This window comes from Pristiophorus japonicus, chromosome 13, assembly GCF_044704955.1.
Source record: "Pristiophorus japonicus isolate sPriJap1 chromosome 13, sPriJap1.hap1, whole genome shotgun sequence".
NCBI lineage: Eukaryota > Metazoa > Chordata > Chondrichthyes > Pristiophoridae > Pristiophorus > Pristiophorus japonicus.
Window position 1 is genome coordinate 97,072,753 of NC_091989.1, and position 16,383 is coordinate 97,089,135.

Genomic DNA, 16,383 nt, shown 5'->3' on the forward strand with positions numbered 1-16,383 from the left:
GGAGAGGCGTTGGAGAAGGATAGAGTGGTGAACCGTGTCAAAGGCTGCAGACAAGTCAAGAAGGACGAGGAGAGATAGTTTGACTTTGTCACAGTCACAAAGGATGTCATTTGTGACTTCGATCAGAGCCGTTTCGGTACAGTGGCAGGCATGGAAACCGGATTGGAGGGATTCAAACATGGAAGTGCGGGAAAGATGGGCACGGATTTGGGAGGTGACAACACATTCAAGGACTTTGGAGAGAAAAGTGAGGTTGGAGATGGGGCAGTAGTTTGTAAGGACGGAGGGGTTTAGGGTTGGTTTTTTGAGGCGAGGAGTGATGACAGCAGATTTGAGGGAGAGTAGGACAGTCCCTGAGGAGAGAGAACCATTAACAATGGCAGCTAACATGGGAGCCAGGAAAGGAAGTTGGGTGGTCAGCAGTTTGGTGGGAATCGGGTCAAGGGAGCAGGAAGTGGGTCTCATGGACAGGATGAGCTCGGAAAGGTCAAGAGGGGAGATATGAGAGAAACTGGAAAAAGATGTGAGGTTAGGGCTAGGGCACGGGGGATCCATAGAGGAAGTTTGGCCCAGTGGGCGAGAAGGAAGGAAAGAGGCAGAGCTGGCCGAATGGATGGTCTCAATCATAGAGTCAAAGTAGTCCTTGAGCAAAGGTTGAGCAGGTTGGGCCTGTACTCATTGGAGTTTAGAGGAATGAGAGGGGATCTTATTGAAACATAAAAGATTCTGAAGGGGCTGGACAGGGTAGATGCAAAGAGGATGTTTCCCCTCGTGGAGGAATGTAGAACTCTCGAACTAGGGGGCATAGTTTCAGAATAAGGGGTCGCCCATTTAAAATGGAAATGGGGAGGAATTTGTTCTCTCAGAGGGTCATGAATCTTTGGAATTTTCTGCCCCAGAGAGCTGTGGAGGCTGGGTCATTGAATATATTTAAGGTGGCGTTAGACAGATTTTTGAACGAGAAGGATGTCAAGGGTTATGGGGAGCGGGGAGAGGGGTTTATGAAGACTGTTAGCAGTGGACAATAGAAGCCGGGGTTTATCTTTACATTCCATAATGATTCTGGAATAGTGAGCAATTTTGGCAGACGATAGCAGGTCCCGATATGTGGTCCAGCCAGATCTGGCGGTGAATGGCTAAACCAGTTGTCCGCCATATCCAGCCAAGTCTGCTTCCCATTGGATTTAAGGGGGCGGAGATCAGGGCTGTACCAGGGGCAACGGCCAGGGTGAGAGAGTAATTGTTTTAACATGGACTAGGGCATCAAAGGTGGTGGTGAGGGTGTGACTGAGCAGATCGGTAGCTGCAGAAATGTCACGGTAAATGGAGGGCCAAAGGATGGACAGTTGGGAGTTTATAAGTGTAGTTGTAAGAGAGTCGGGAGAGTTTTTTTTCCAGGGACGGACACAGAAGGAGGTGGGATTGGGGAAGGGGGGGTTGGAAGGAGGATGTGGGTGGCGAGCGATACGAGGAAGTGGTCAGAGATGGCCTTATCTGAAATTGACATGATGGAAGTAACAAAGCCACAAGAGAATGGCAAGGTCGAGGGGGTGGCCGTGAATATGGCTTGGGGTGTTCGCGTGGAAGGAGAGATTAAGGGAGGACAGGAGGCTAGTGAACTCAAGAGGAGAGAGAGCATGATGAATTGAGATGGAGGTTGACATCAGCGAGGATTGAGGGCGGTAAGTAGTGAAGACATATCAGTAGTAAAAATGTGATGGTACTTGAGTGAGTGGTGGAGAACGAGAATTTTAAATGAAGGGTGAGAGGGATGGAATAAGGTGAGATGCTCAAAGGAGGAGAAAGTGCTGGAGGCGTAGGGGGACAGACCGAGGTGTGATTTGGTGATGAGAGCCACACCGCCACCACGGCAAGTGCTGGAAGGTATAGCCAGGTGGGGAGGCTTCATTTAAGGGTAAGGTGTCATCACTGCTCAACCAGGTTTCCGTCAGGGCCATGACAAGAGGCACTGATGATGATACTTTCTGTTTAAGCATTGCTACACCTTTAAGAAATATGGGGGAGAAATTGGCCTGGTTTGTGCCTCCTGTTAGTGCCTGTGGGGGGCGGTAATGAGGTGCTAAGGGGTTACTGACCGGGTGCGAAGAATTCACCGACGCCTGTGAACTTCCCTGGCGGTTTTGCGCTGGCGCTAACACTTACCGCCTCGATCTTTTGTGCCCCGGAGATCGTGACGTCATCTGGTGCGCAGCACCTCATTACCAGATGCGATATTCGCTCCCTTCCCCTGCAGCATCGCCGGGCGTCAACAACGGTAGCTGCAGGAGACGCTGTCACCTCGGCTGGCCGCTTGGGGAACGCTGCTTAAAGTCAGTGGTGGTCAGGTAGGGCAACATTTATTAATCTCCCCAGTCTGGTGCCTCCTGATTTCCTTAGCCCCCGTGATTGCTCAGCCCTGCACTCTCTGAGTGCTTGGGGCTGCTATGGACATAGCGTAGGTGCCGTGGCCCAACACAGACAGCATGAAAACTCATTCCCCCCAGCACTGGCCCTTCACTTTAATCGAGGGAAGGCGCCTATACAAATGGCAGCGCTGCACAGAACACTGCTTAGCGCTCTGCTGATGCCACCTCTCTCACTCCCTTTAGTGCTATAAGGGGAAGTGGTAACGCTTGATTTAACGCTCCACATCCCTCTTGGAGCGCTAAAGCAGAAGTTCCTGCCAGCTGCAAATCCTTTTCGCCCGGCAATACTTTTGCGCTCCAAACAAGACGGTGTGCAATTTGTAGTCCTATGAACGAACGATAAGGGGAAATAGTAAATGTTGTTGATGTAATAGCACATCTCTGCCAGCAGGTGGTGATGTTGCACTAGGTAGAACAATAAGTGCCATTGGCTTGCACAGTTGGATGCCATCTCTGCTGTGGGCCCCACTTCTAATCTCTTAAACGGAGCTTTGATATTTTCCTGTCGAGTCAAATTAGGCAGAGGAGGTGGGCAGCACAGTGAGTGAAATAAGGAGATTGTCTCTCACCTGAAAGATGGGCTCCCTGATGTGGCTGAAGTGTCCGTAGTACATGTCCATGACAGTACAGATGGTATTGATGAAATCAGGGCCACAGAGCCAGGACCCGGACACCAGTTGGAGGAAATGAGGCTGGAGGGAAGATTTACAGTGAGTTTGATATTAAATATTGCACAGAGCTTCATAAAGATGGTTACAGATACTTATTGGGATGAAAGATATTCTGGAAATGGAACATTTTCCCATTTTCTGTATAGATTGACTGGATCAAACACTCCCTGAGAAGGTACACCACGGGTTAAAGACAGACTAAAGTTCGCTGTAAACTGACCCATCAAACACTCCCAGGGAAGGTACACCACGGGTTAAATACAACAACAACAACTTGTACTTATATAGTGCCTTTAACATAGTAAAACATCTCAAGGTGCTTCACAGGAGAGTTATCAAACCAAATTTGACATCGAGCCACATAAGGAGATATTAGGGCAGATGACCAAAAGCTTGAGGAGAGGAGAGTGTGACAGAAAACAGAGAGGTTTAGACAGGGAATTCCAGAGCTTGGGGTCTCGGCAGCTGAAGGCTCGGCCAATTAAAATCAGGGATACTCAAGAGGCCAGAATTGGAGGAGCGCAGACATCTCGGGGACTGTGGGGCTGGAGGAGATTACAGAGATAGGGAGGGGCGAGGGATTTGAAAACAAGGATGAGAATTTAAAAAAATCAAGGCATTGCTCAACTAGGAGGCAATGTAGGTCAGGGAGCACAAGGGTGATGGGTGAGCGGGACTCAGTGCGAGTTAGGACACGGGCTACCAAGTCTTGGATGCCCTTAAGTTTATGGAGAGTGGAAGATGGGAAGCCAGCCATGAGAGCATTGGAATAGTCAAGTCTAGAAGTACAAGGTGTACGGACGAGCGTTTCAGCAGCAGATGGACTGATGCAGGCAATAGAGTCAGGCGATGTTACGGAGGTGGAAGGAGGAGGTCTTGGTGGTGGAGTGGATATGTGGTCAGAAGCTCATCGCGGGGTCAAATATAACAACAAGGTTGCAAACAGTGTGGTTCAGTGTCAGACAGTTGCCCGGGAGAGGGATGGAGTTGGTGGCTAGGGAATGGAGTTTGTGGTGGAGATAATGACGGAGTTAATAGTCTTCCCTATATTTAGTTGGAGGAAATGTTTGCTCATCCAGTATTGGACAAGCAGTGTGATAATTTGGAGACAGTGCAGGGATTGAAAGATGTAGTTGTGAGGTAGAGCTGGGCGTCATCAGCGTACATGTGGAAACTGACGTTGTGTTTTCAGATGATGTTGCCAAGGGGCAACGTGTAGATGAGAAATAGGAGGGGGCCAGGGATAGATCCTTGGGGGACACCAGAGGTAACGATGCGGGGTGGGAAGAGAAGCCGTTGCAGGTGATTCTCTGGCTACGATTAGATCGATAAGAATGGAACCAGGCGAGTGCAGTCCCACCCAGCTGGACGACGGTGGAGAGGCGTTGGAGAAGGATAGAGTGGTGAACCGTGTCAAAGGCTGCAGACAAGTCGAGAACGACGGGGAGGGATAGTTTACCACCGTCACAGTCACAAAGGATGTCATTTGAGACACAATCCAGGACAAAGCTGCTTGATTGACACCTTATCCACCACCCTAAACATTCACTCGCCCCACCACCGACACACTGTGGCTGCAGTGCGTACCATCTACAAGCTGCACTGCAGCAACTCGCCAAGGCTTCCTCGACAACCCCTCTCAAACCCACAACCTCTACCACCCAGAAGGACAATGGCAGCAGGCACATGGAAACACCACCACCTCCAAGTTTTTCTCAAAGACACACACCATCCTGACTTGAAAATATATTGCCATTCCTTCATCATCATTGGGTCAAAATCCTGGAACCCCCCTCCCTAATAGCACTGTGGGAGCACCATCATCATCATCATAGACGGTCCCTTGTATCGAGGATGACTTGCTTCCACGCCAAAAAAGGATGAGTTCATAGGTGTTTCAATGAAGGACCTAATATTCCAGTTCCCGTACTACATATTGAAGGGTGGAAGATGCCAGTGCGTGGATTTTTTTTAACATGAGGTGACACCAGCCACCACACGGGCTTGACAGAGCTAGGTCTTGGTCCAGTGGCAAGGATTAACCAAGATGACTGGAGACCAGCTCTGCTGCACGGACCTAGTGCACAGACATATCACAGTGTGGGCTGGCCCGTGCTGCCCCTGGGCCCTCGACTCTCCTGGGCACCAATCATAGAAACATAGAAAATAGGTGCAGGAGTAGGCCATTCGGCCCTTCGAGCCTGCACCACCATTCAATAAGATCATTCCCTCAGTACCCCTTTCCTGCTTTCTCTCCACATCCCTTGATCCCTTTAGCCATAAGGGCCATATCTAACTCCCTCTTGAATATATCCAATGAACTGGCATCAACAACTCTCTGCGGCATGGAATTCCACAGGTTAACAACTCTCTGAGTGAAGAAGTTTCTCCTCATCTCAGTCCTAAATGGCCCACCCCTTATCCTAAGACTATGTCCCCTGTTCTGGACTTCCCCAACATCGGGAACATTCTTCCCGCATCTAATCTGTCCAGTCCCATCAGAATCTTATATGTTTCTATGAAATCCCCTCTCATCCTTCTAAACTCCAGTGTATAAATGCCCAGTTGATCCAGTCTCTCCTCATATGTCAGCCCTGCCATTCTGGGAATCAGTCTGGTGAACCTTCGCTGCTCTCCCTCAATAGCAAGAACATTCTTCCTCAGATTAGGAGACCAAAACTGAACACAATATTCCAGGTGAGGCCTCACCAAGGCCCTGTACAACTGCAGTAAGACCTCCCTGCTCCTATACTCAAATCCCCTAGCTATGAAGGCCAACATACCATTTGCCTTCTTCACCACCGCCTGCTGTACTTGCATGCCAACTTTCAATGTCTGATGAACCATGATACCCAGGTCTCGTTGCACCTCCCCTTTTCCTCATCTGTCGCCATTCAGATAATATTCTGCCTTCGTGTTTTTGCCCCCAAAATGGATAACCTCACATTTATCCACATTATACTGCATCTGCCGTGCATGTGCCCACTCACCTAACCTGTCAAAGTCACCCTGCAGCCTCTTAGCATCCTCCTCACAGCTCACACCACCACCCAGTTTAGTGTCATCTGCAAACTTGGAGATATTACAATCAATTCGCTCCACGATCACTCGCCTCTCGTGCACGCCAACCTCGCTGCTCCTGCTGTACCTACCCACGCTCCAGTCATCGACCTGGGTTATGGTGATGTCCAATCCAGTTGCCGTCTTCACAGCCATCACTCTCCTGCACTAGCTCACGCTGCTCCCTGGAGTGATATGCTCCATGCTGCTCGCCTTTGAAGGCCCTGACCTGCCACTGATGGTCCTCGCACATCTTTACCACACAGACTGTAGCGGCTCAAGGCGGCGGCTCACCACCACCTTCTCAAGGGCAATTAGGGGTGGGCAATAAATGCTGGCCTTGCCAGCGACGCCCACATCCCAAGAATAAATTAAAAAAAACACTGTTCCATCAAACACTCCCAGGGCAGGTAAAGCACGGGGTTAGATACACAGTAAAGCTCTCTCTATATCATCATCATCATAGGCAGTCCCTTGAAATCGAGGAAGACTTGCTTCCACTCTAAAAGTGAGTTCTCAGGTGACTGTACGGTTCAATATGGGAATTACAGTCTCTGTCACAGGTGGGACAGACAGTGGTTGAAGGAAAGGGTGGGCGGGGAGTCTGGTTTGCCGCACGCTCCTTCCGCTGTCTGTGCTTGTTTTCTGCATGCTCTCGGCGACGAGACTCGAGGTGCTCAGCGTCCTCCCGGATGCTTTTCCTCCATTTTGGGCGGTCTTTGGCCAGGGATTCCCAGGTGTCAGTGGGAATGTTGCACTTTATCAAGGAGGCTTTGAGGGTGTCCCTGTACACTGTCCTATCAAACACTCCCAGGGCAGGTACAGCACGGGTTAGATACAGAGTAAAGCTCCCTCTACACTGTCCCATCAAACACTCCCAGGGCAGGTACAGCACAGGTTAGGTACAGAGTAAAGCTCCCTCTACACTGTCCCATCAAATACTCCCAGGACAGGTGCAGCATGGGTTAGATACAGAGTAAAGCTCCCTCTACACTGTCCCATCAAACACTCCCAGGGCAGGTACAGCACAGGTTAGGTACAGAGTAAAGCTCCCTCTACACTATCCCATCAAACATTCCCAGGGCAGGTACAGCACTAGTTAGCACTAGACTGACACTCTAGTGTAGCGCTGAGGGAGCGCTGCACTGTCCGAGGTGCTGCCTTTCAGATGAGACGTTAAACCGAGGCCCTGTCTGCTTTCTCAGGTGGATGTAAAAGATCCCATGGCACTAATTCAAAGAAGAGCAGGGGAGTTATCCCTGATGTCCTGGCCAATATTTATCCCTCAATCAACATAACAAAAAGGGCAGATTATCTGGTCATTATCACATTGCTGTTTGTGGGAGTTTGCTTGTGAGCAAATTGGCTGCCGCGTTTCCTACATTACAACAGTGACTGCACTCCAAAAGTACTTAATTGGCGGGAAAGGCACTATATAAATCCAAGTCTTTCTTTTTTTTAGATGCAGAGTAAAGCTCCCTCTACACTGTCCCATCAAACTCCCAGGGCAGGTACAGCCTGGGTTAGATACAGAGTAAAGCTCCCGCTACACTGTCTCATCAAACACTCCCAGGTCGGGTACAGCATGGATTATATATAGAAAACAGCTCACTCCAAATTGTCCAATCGAACACTCCCAGGACAGGTACACCAAGGGTTAGACACAGAGTAAAATTCTCTCTAAGCTGCCGTAACTATGTGACTTAGCACCAATCTCAGAAGAACACATCCCCCTGAATACACCAATTCTTACACCGTGGATTAATTACGCCTCTCTCAGTGAGAATCCATTTTGTGCCACTCGTTGCAAAGTTTGACCATCAGGCACTTGACTGAGACGGCCCCGAACCGATTTCCTGAAGGACCCGCAGACAGGGGAGATGTTTGTTCCAAAAGGTCCGGGTGGAGGAATCGATGTGAAAACCCACCCTGCTCCGTGTAATAGAGCTCCCCATAGTGGACTACTGATGTACTGCAACCACTGATGTAAATAATAAAGGATCATGTGGCAAGGTCACATGATGACAGGGGTTTCTGTTAAGGGCCATCTTGTAGAGCGTGTGTCTGTGTCAGTGTTGTTAGACTATATCACACCCCGCAGTGTCCAGGGTGTATACTAACTCCCAACAAACAGATGGCGATGTTCTGATCACTCTGATGGTTTTAAGCGTATTACAGAGCAGTGGGAGAGCCACTAACACTCTAATGGGAGGGGGATGTTATTATCACGCTTGTCTGCAAATGATTGGGTGTTTAAAAATAATGAATTCTGGAGATGTGGGCATCGCTGGCATTTAGTGCACAGACCCAGTTGCCGAGATTGATACAACTGAGTGGCTCGCTAGGCCACTTCAGAGGACAGCTAACAGTCAACCAGGTCTCTGTGGGACTGGTGTCACAGACCGGGTAAGGACGGCAGGCTTCCTTCCCTAGAGGACATTAGTGAACTGGTTTTACAACAATCTGACAGCTTCATGGTCACTTTTACCGAAACCAGATTCTTTTAAACTGAATTCAAATTCTCAAATTGCCACGGAGGGATTTGAACCTGCTGTTCCCTGGATTATTATTCCAGGCCTCTGGATTACTGATGCACTAACACAACCAGCACGCGGCTGCACCCACTAATAAGACACTGGCCTTCCCGCTCCTGGGCTCCAGCCCACACGAATCCTTCCACGTTGGGTACAGTAGGCGGTTAAGAAAACAAATGGCATGTTGGCCTTCATAGCGAGGGGATTTGAGTACAGGGGCAGGGAGGTGTTGCTACAGTTGTACAGGGCCTTGGTGAGGCCACACCTGGAGTATTGTGTACAGGTTTGGTCTCCTTACTTGAGGAAGGACATTCTTGCTATTGAGGGAGTGCAGCGAAGATTCACCAGACTGATTCCCAGGATGGCGGGACTGACCCATCAAGAAAGACTGGATCAACTGGGCTTGTATTCACTGAAGTTCAGAAGAATGAGAGGGGACCTCATAGAAATATTTAAAATTCTGATGGGTTTAGACAGGTTAGATGCAGGAAGAATGTTCCCAATGTTGGGGAAGTCCAGAACCAGGGGTCACAGTCTAAGGATAAGGGGTAAGCCATTTAGGACCGAGATGAAGAGAAACTTCTTCACCCAGAGTGTGGTGAACCTGTGGAATTCTCTACCACAGAAAGTAGTTGAGGCCAATTCACTAAATATATTCAAAAAGGAGTTAGATGAAGTCCTTACTACTAGGGAGATCAAGGGGTATGGCGAGAAAGCAGGAATGGGGTACTGAAGTTGCATGTTCAGCCATGAACTCTTTGAATGGCGGTGCAGGCTAGAAGGGCTGAATGGCCTACGCCTGCACCTATTTTCTATGTTTCTATGTACCTGCAGCTCTGAAAGCATCTCGTCCATCAGCAGCCTGCAGCCTTTCTTCATGGCTCTGTCCACCGCCGTGTCGATGGAGTGCGGTGATTTAGTGCAGCTGTCGCCGTGGTAACCCTGGGCGCACTGCTGCTGCAGCCACTGGACAGATTGCCTGAAACACAAAGCGGGGTTGCCATCAATTAACGCTGCATCGTCCATCCATATAGACACAGTTAGTTCCCCACTCCTCCTGATGCAGAGCTGCAGCTCCCCACTCTGTGCTCCGCCCAAGTGGCCGTCTTTCATGTGTGAGACTCAACATAAGAACATCAGAATTAGGAGTAGGCCATTCGGCCCCTCGAGCCTGCTCCGCCATTCAATAAGATCATGGCTGATCTTCTACCTCAACTCCACTTTCCTGCACTATTCCCATATCCCTTGATTCCTTTAATATCCAAAAATCTATCGATCTCTGTCTTGAATATACTCAAAGACTGAGCTTCTACAGCCCTCTGGGGTAGAGAATTCCAGAGATTTACCACCCTCTGAGTGAAGAAATTTCGCCTCATCTCAGTCCTAAATGGCCAACCCCTTATTCTGAGACTGTGAGCCCTGGTTCTAGACTCCCCAGCCCCAGGAAACATCCTCCCTGTATCTACCCTGTCAAGCCCTGTAAGAAATTTGTAAATTTCATTGAAATCACCTCTCATTCTTCTAAACTCTAGGGAACATTACTGCTAGGGGGATCAAGGGGTATGGCGAGAAAGCAGGAATGGGGTACTGAGGTTGCATGTTCAGCCATGAACTCATTGAATGGCGGTGCAGGCTCGAAGGGCCAAATGACCTACTCCTGCACCTATTTTCTATGTTTACATGTTTCTATGTTTTCTATGTTTCTATAACATAATAATAACTTTTATTTATATAGCTCCTTTAATGTAGCAAAACATCCCAAGACGCTTCACAGCAGTGTTACAGACAAACGGATAAATTTGACACTGATCCACAGAAGAAATTAAGGCAGATGACCAAAAGCTTGTTTAAAGAGGTAGGTTTTAAGGAGCATCTTAAAGGAGGAAAGAGAGGTAGAGAGGCGGAGAGGTTTAGGGAGGGAGTTCCAGAGTTTAGGTCTGAAGCACTGAAGGCACGGCCAGCGATGGTTGAGCAGTTATAATGAGGGATGTTCAAGAGCCAGAATTTGAGGCGCGCAGACATCTTGTGGGGTTGTGAGACTGAAAAAGATTAGAGATAGGGAGGGGCAAGGCCATGGAGTGATTTGTAAACAAGGATGAGAATTTTTAAATCAACTGGGAGCCAATGTAGGTCAGCGAGCACAGGGGTGATGGGTGATCTTGATTTGGTGCGGGTTAGTACACAGGCTGCTGAGTTTTGGATGGCTTCAAGTTTATGTCGTGTGGAATGTGGGAAGCCAGCCAGGAGTGAGTTGGAGTAATCAAGTCTAGAGGTAACAAAGGCATGGATGAGGGTTTCAGCAGCAGAAGAGCTAAGGCAGGGGCAGAGGCGGGCAATGTTACGGAGGTGGAAAATGGCGGTTTTAGTTATGCCGCGGATATGTGGCTGGAAACTCATTTCAGGGTCAAATACGACACCTAGGTTGCGAACAATCTTGTTCACCCTCAGATTGATGCTAGGGAGAGGGATGGAGTCTGTGGTTAGTGAACGCAGTTTGTGACGGGGTCCAAAGATAATGGCTTTGGTCTTCCTGATATTAATTGGGGAACATTTCTGCTCATCCAATCTGACAATTTAGATACCAAGCAGGGATCGAGAGAAGTGGGAGAGGTAGAGCTGGGTGTCGTCAGCGTACCTATGGAAACTGACGCTGTGTTTCCGGATGATATCGCCAAGGGGCAACATGTACTTGAGAAATAGGAGGGGGCCAAGGACAGATCCTTGGGGGACACCAGAGGCAACGATGCGGGAGTGGGAAGAGAAGCCATTGCAGGAGATTTTCTGGCTATGATTAGATAGATAAGAATGGAACCAGGCGTATGTAGTCCCACCCAGCTGGACCACGGTGAAGAGGCGTTGGAGGAGGATGGAGTGGTCAACCGTGTCAAAGGCTGCAGACAGGTCCAGAAGGACGGGGAGGGATAGTTTACCTTTGTCAGTGTCACAAAGGATGTCATTTGTCTTCTCAATCACTCCTCACAGGATAATCCCCCCATCCCAAGAATCAGTCTGGTGGACCTTCGTTGCACTCCCTCTATGTAAGTGTATCCTTCCTTCAGTAAGGAGATCAAAACTGACCACAATACTCCAGGTGAGGTTTCACCATAGAAACATAGAAAATAGGTGCAGGAGTAGGCCATTCGGCCCTTCGAGCCTGCACCGCCATTCAATGAGTTCATGGCTGAACATGCAACTTCAGTAATCCATTCCTGCTTTCTTGCCATACCCCTTGATCCTCCTAGTAGTAAGGACTACATCTAACTCCTTTTTGAATATATTTAGTGAATTGGCCTCAACAACTTTCTGTGGTAGAGAATTCCACAGGTTCACCACTCTCTGGGTGAAGAAGTTTCTCCTCATCTCGGTTCTAAATGGCTTACCCTTTATCATTAGACAGTGAGCCCTGGTTCTGGACTTCCCCAACATTGTGAACATTCTTCCTGCATCTAACTTGTCTAAACCTGTCAGAATTTTAAACATTTCTATGAGATTCCCTCTCATTCTTCTGAACTCCAGTGAATACAAGCCCAGTTGATCCAGTCTTTCTTGATATGTCAGTCCCGCCATCCCGGGAATCAGTCTGGTGAACCTTCACTGCACTCCCTCAGTAGCAAGAATGTCCTTCCTCAGGTTAGGAGACCAGAACTGTACACAATATTCCAGGTGTGGCCTCACCAAGGCCCTGTACAATTGTAGTAACACCTCCCTGCCCCTGTACTCAAATCCCCTCGCTATGAAGGCCAACATGCCATTTGCTTTCTTAACCGCCTGCTGTACCTGCATGCCAACCTTCAATGACTGATGTACCATGACACCCAGGTCTCTTTGCACCTGCCCTTTTCCTAATCTGTCACCATTCAGATAATAGTCTGTCTCTCTGTTTTTACAACCAAAGTGGATAACCTCACATTTATCCACATTATACTTCATCTGCCATGCATTTGCCCACTCACCTAACCTATCCAAGTCACTCTGCAGCATCATAGCATCCTCCTCGCAGCTCACACTGCCACCCAACTTAGTGTCATCCACAAATTTGGAGATACTACATTTAATCCCCTCGTCTAAATCATTAATGTACAATGTAAACAGCTGGGGCCCCAGCACAGAACCTTGCGGTACCCCACTAGTCACTGCCTGCCATTCTGAAAACTACCCATTTACTCCTAATCTTTGCTTCCTGTCTGCCAACCAGTTCTCAATCCACGTCAGCACAGTACCCCCAATCCCATGTGCTTTAACTTTGCACATTAATCTCTTGTCGAAAGCCTTCTGAAAGTCCAAATACACCACATCAACTAGTTCTCCCTTGTCCACTCTACTGGAAACATCCTCAAAAAATTCCAGAAGATTTGTCAAGCATGATTTCCCTTTCACAAATCCATGCTGACTTGGACCTATCATGTCATCTCTTTCCAAATGCGCTGCTATGACATCCTTAATAATTGATTCCATCATTTTACCCACTACTGATGTCAGGCTGACTGGTCTATAATTCCTTGTTTTCTCTCTCCCTCCATTTTTAAAAAGTGGGGTTACATTGGCTACCCTCCACTCCATAGGAACTGATCCAGAGTCAATGGAATGTTGGAAAATGACTGTCAATGCATCCGCTATTTCCAAGGCCACCTCCTAGAATACTCTGGGATGCAGACCATCAGGCCCTGGGGATTTATCGGCCTTCAATCCCATCAATTTCCCCAACACAAATTCTCGACTAATAAGGATTTCCCTCAGTTCCTCCTTCTTACCAGGGCCCTATATAATTGCAGTACGACGTCTTTACTCTTATACTCAAATCCTCTTGTAATAAAGGCCAACATGCCATTTGATTTCTTAATTGCTTGCTGTACCTGCATGTTAACTTTCAGTGATTCATGTACAAGGACACACAGGTCCCCCTGAACACCAACACTTCCTCATCTTTCATCATTTAAAAAATACTCTGCTTTTCTATTTTTCCTACCAAAGTGGATAACTTCACATTTCTCCACATTATATTCTATTTGCCATGTTCTTGCCCATTCACTTAGCCTGTCTATATCCCCTTGAAGTCTCTGCATCCTGCTCACAACATATCAGTTGGCCATTTCAACCAAGAGCAGCATCATAACAGACTAGATTTTCTGCTTCCCCGAATATCCGTTTACCCAATGCACCATCCAGCAGTGGCAACTGGGCAGGATCACCTCAATTCATTCCGAGCCCCAGCCCCATGGCTGAAATTGGAGCTGATCTTTCTGATCGGTGAGGTTTAGTGCCGCACAGGGGAGGATGAAACCCACAGTACGCGTATTTAAAGATCAACGGACCTGCATTTATATAGCGCCTTTCACAACCTCAGGCCATCCCAAAGCTTCACAGTCAATGAAGAAAGTTAGAAGTGCAGGAAATGCGGCAGCTAATTTGCATACAGCACGATTCCTCCTCCGACAGCACTGAACTGAAGTGTGGCCCCAGGTTTTGTTCTCTGGTGTGGGACTTGAACTCACGACCTGCCGGCTCAGAGGCGAGTGCGCGACCACTGAGCCACGGCTGACAACTTTAAAAGTTAACGGGATGGATTTTTGGTTGAGGGTTTCGAGAGGCGGTAATGTCGGGCGGTGGATAAATTTTGCACCGGGAGATGGTTTGTGTCGGCAGCCCAAAGAACTCAGCATCTGGGCCCTGAGAGTGTGGCGGAGAGCTAGGGGAGGCTCCACATTTATCTTGGGGCGCTAGGCCGGGTGAGCAACTGAATATCAGTTGCTAAGGAGCTGGCTTCGGAGTGTCCTAAATGAGGCCTCCCTGCAAAAAGAAATCGGCACAAAAAACATTCCCAATACATTACTCACCCCAAATAACGATAAATCTCAAAAAGAAAACAAAAAGAAAGCAATCACACTTACCTCAGGCAGTCATTCCTTCCCTCACCGCCACCAGGACAGCTCAGACCACCAGCTTTCTCCGGCGGTATCACTAGGGGGCGCTAAGGGGCTAGCGCAAAACAAATGTTGAGATCAGGGCGCTACTGGGAGGCGTTGCACACCAAATTTCCCGGCAAGGCGCTGGAATCTGGCCGCCCGAGCGATAATCATTTCCAAATCCACTGGGGCGCTAACGGAGTCACAAGCCCAATGAAAATCCAGCCCCTTCAAAGTTTTAATTTACCAAAGGACCTCTCCCCGATGGTTCTGGATCTTTCTGCTCTTCCGGGGCTGCCTGCTCACTTCCTCACACAACTGGCTGTCCTTCGCCGGGGTGACCATGTTTCCCCAATCGAATCCGGGGACACACAGGGCGGGAGGGAGCACAGCAAAGTAGGAAAGTGTAGGTAGCCAGGCAAGAACGTTAGTTTGATGTTAGCTGAATCCACAGAGAATGTGTGGCCACACAGCGCGATCTCTGCATAAATTAAAGTCCCTCAGCATAAATTAAAGTCCCTCAGCGAGTCCACCGCCTCTCCACTGGTTGAAAGCAGGAGATTGACGTCCCTCCCGCCAATCGGAAGCCTCCCCGCCCCGCCCCGCCGCACAGGCCCCGCCCACCTTATTGACCGGCCGCAGGGTTGCACGAGCTCAGGCGGTTGCTGATTTGAATCCGCGCGGTTTCTGGCCAACAGTCCCTCATCCGGGGACTGTCCACCGAAAATGGGGACGTATGGCCATCGTATTCTTCGCACGTCAGGCAAGAGGTTGGGCATTGGCGGCCTATTTGGCCATGGTGGGTGTTACCCGGCAACCCACACACATGCATGGTGCAGCTGGGCTCACTGGGAAGGGGACAGGAGCAGGGACCCTGTTGCATTATTCCCCCTAAGCCCTCCCATCCTTCTCTGGCCCTGACGTTCAATGATAGGCCCGACACCCCTGGCCCTGGCTGTGAACATTGAGCTCAGTGGAGCCTAAGGTCTCGGCGTGAGGCCTACCTCAGTTGTGTGACTGATAGGCCCTAAACCCCTGGCCATTGAGCTCAGTGGAGCCTGAGGCTTAGGCGTGAGGCCTACCCTCGGTTGTGTGACTGGTAAGCCCTACACCCCTGGCCCAGGCTGTGATCACTGAGCTCAGTGGAGCCTGAGGCTTCGGCGTGAGGCCTACCTCAGTTGTATGACTGGTAGGCCCTACACCCCTGGGTGTGACCATTGAGCTCAGTGGAGCCTGAGGCTTCAGCGTGAGGCCTACCTCAGTTGTGTGACTGGTAGGCCCTACAGCCCGGCTGTGACCATTGAGCTCAGTGGAGCCTGAGGCCTAGGCGTGAGGCCTACCTCGTTGTGTGACTCGGGTACCGCACTGGCGGTGCTGACGTTACCCACGGAGGCCTGGGTGGGGAGGGGGACCACTGTATAATCTGCTTTTACCAACCCGCTGCCTAGGGTTTGACACATTGAGCTGAGTCTCATTGTTTCGAGGTATTTTGAGCCACATGTAAGCTGTTACGCGGAGGCTGCACACCTGAATGCGATGCAGTTGTTGACCACAGCCAGCAGGTACAGCAGGTAATACTTGGGCTGGGCGTCCTTCTGTCGCTCCTTCCCATAACTGATCACAGCCTCTCGGAACCTAAAGGAAGGTAAATCAGAGCATGAAGGTAGAGCTGGACAAGGACCACCACTTACACCGTCCCCGCTGATCAAGGGCAGCCGCCCACATCCGACAAATGGCACTAATCATTTGCCATTTAATAGGGGAGCCCATTACATCGGCACCGTTTATA

General features: G+C 49.3%; 1 protein-coding gene across 1 annotated transcript in view; it reads right to left on the reverse strand.

The window, feature by feature from the left end:
* Positions 1 to 16,383, reverse strand: part of exoc3l1 (exocyst complex component 3-like 1) — a 93,828-nt gene that overhangs the window by 20,573 nt on the left and 56,872 nt on the right. Inside the window, exons 7-9 of the mRNA XM_070896712.1 lie at positions 16,122 to 16,229; positions 9,520 to 9,670; positions 2,996 to 3,118 (exon numbers count right to left, since the gene is read on the reverse strand). Of these exons, the coding sequence (XP_070752813.1) occupies positions 2,996 to 3,118; positions 9,520 to 9,670; positions 16,122 to 16,229 (382 nt within the window). The remainder of the gene's footprint in view (positions 1 to 2,995; positions 3,119 to 9,519; positions 9,671 to 16,121; positions 16,230 to 16,383) is intronic.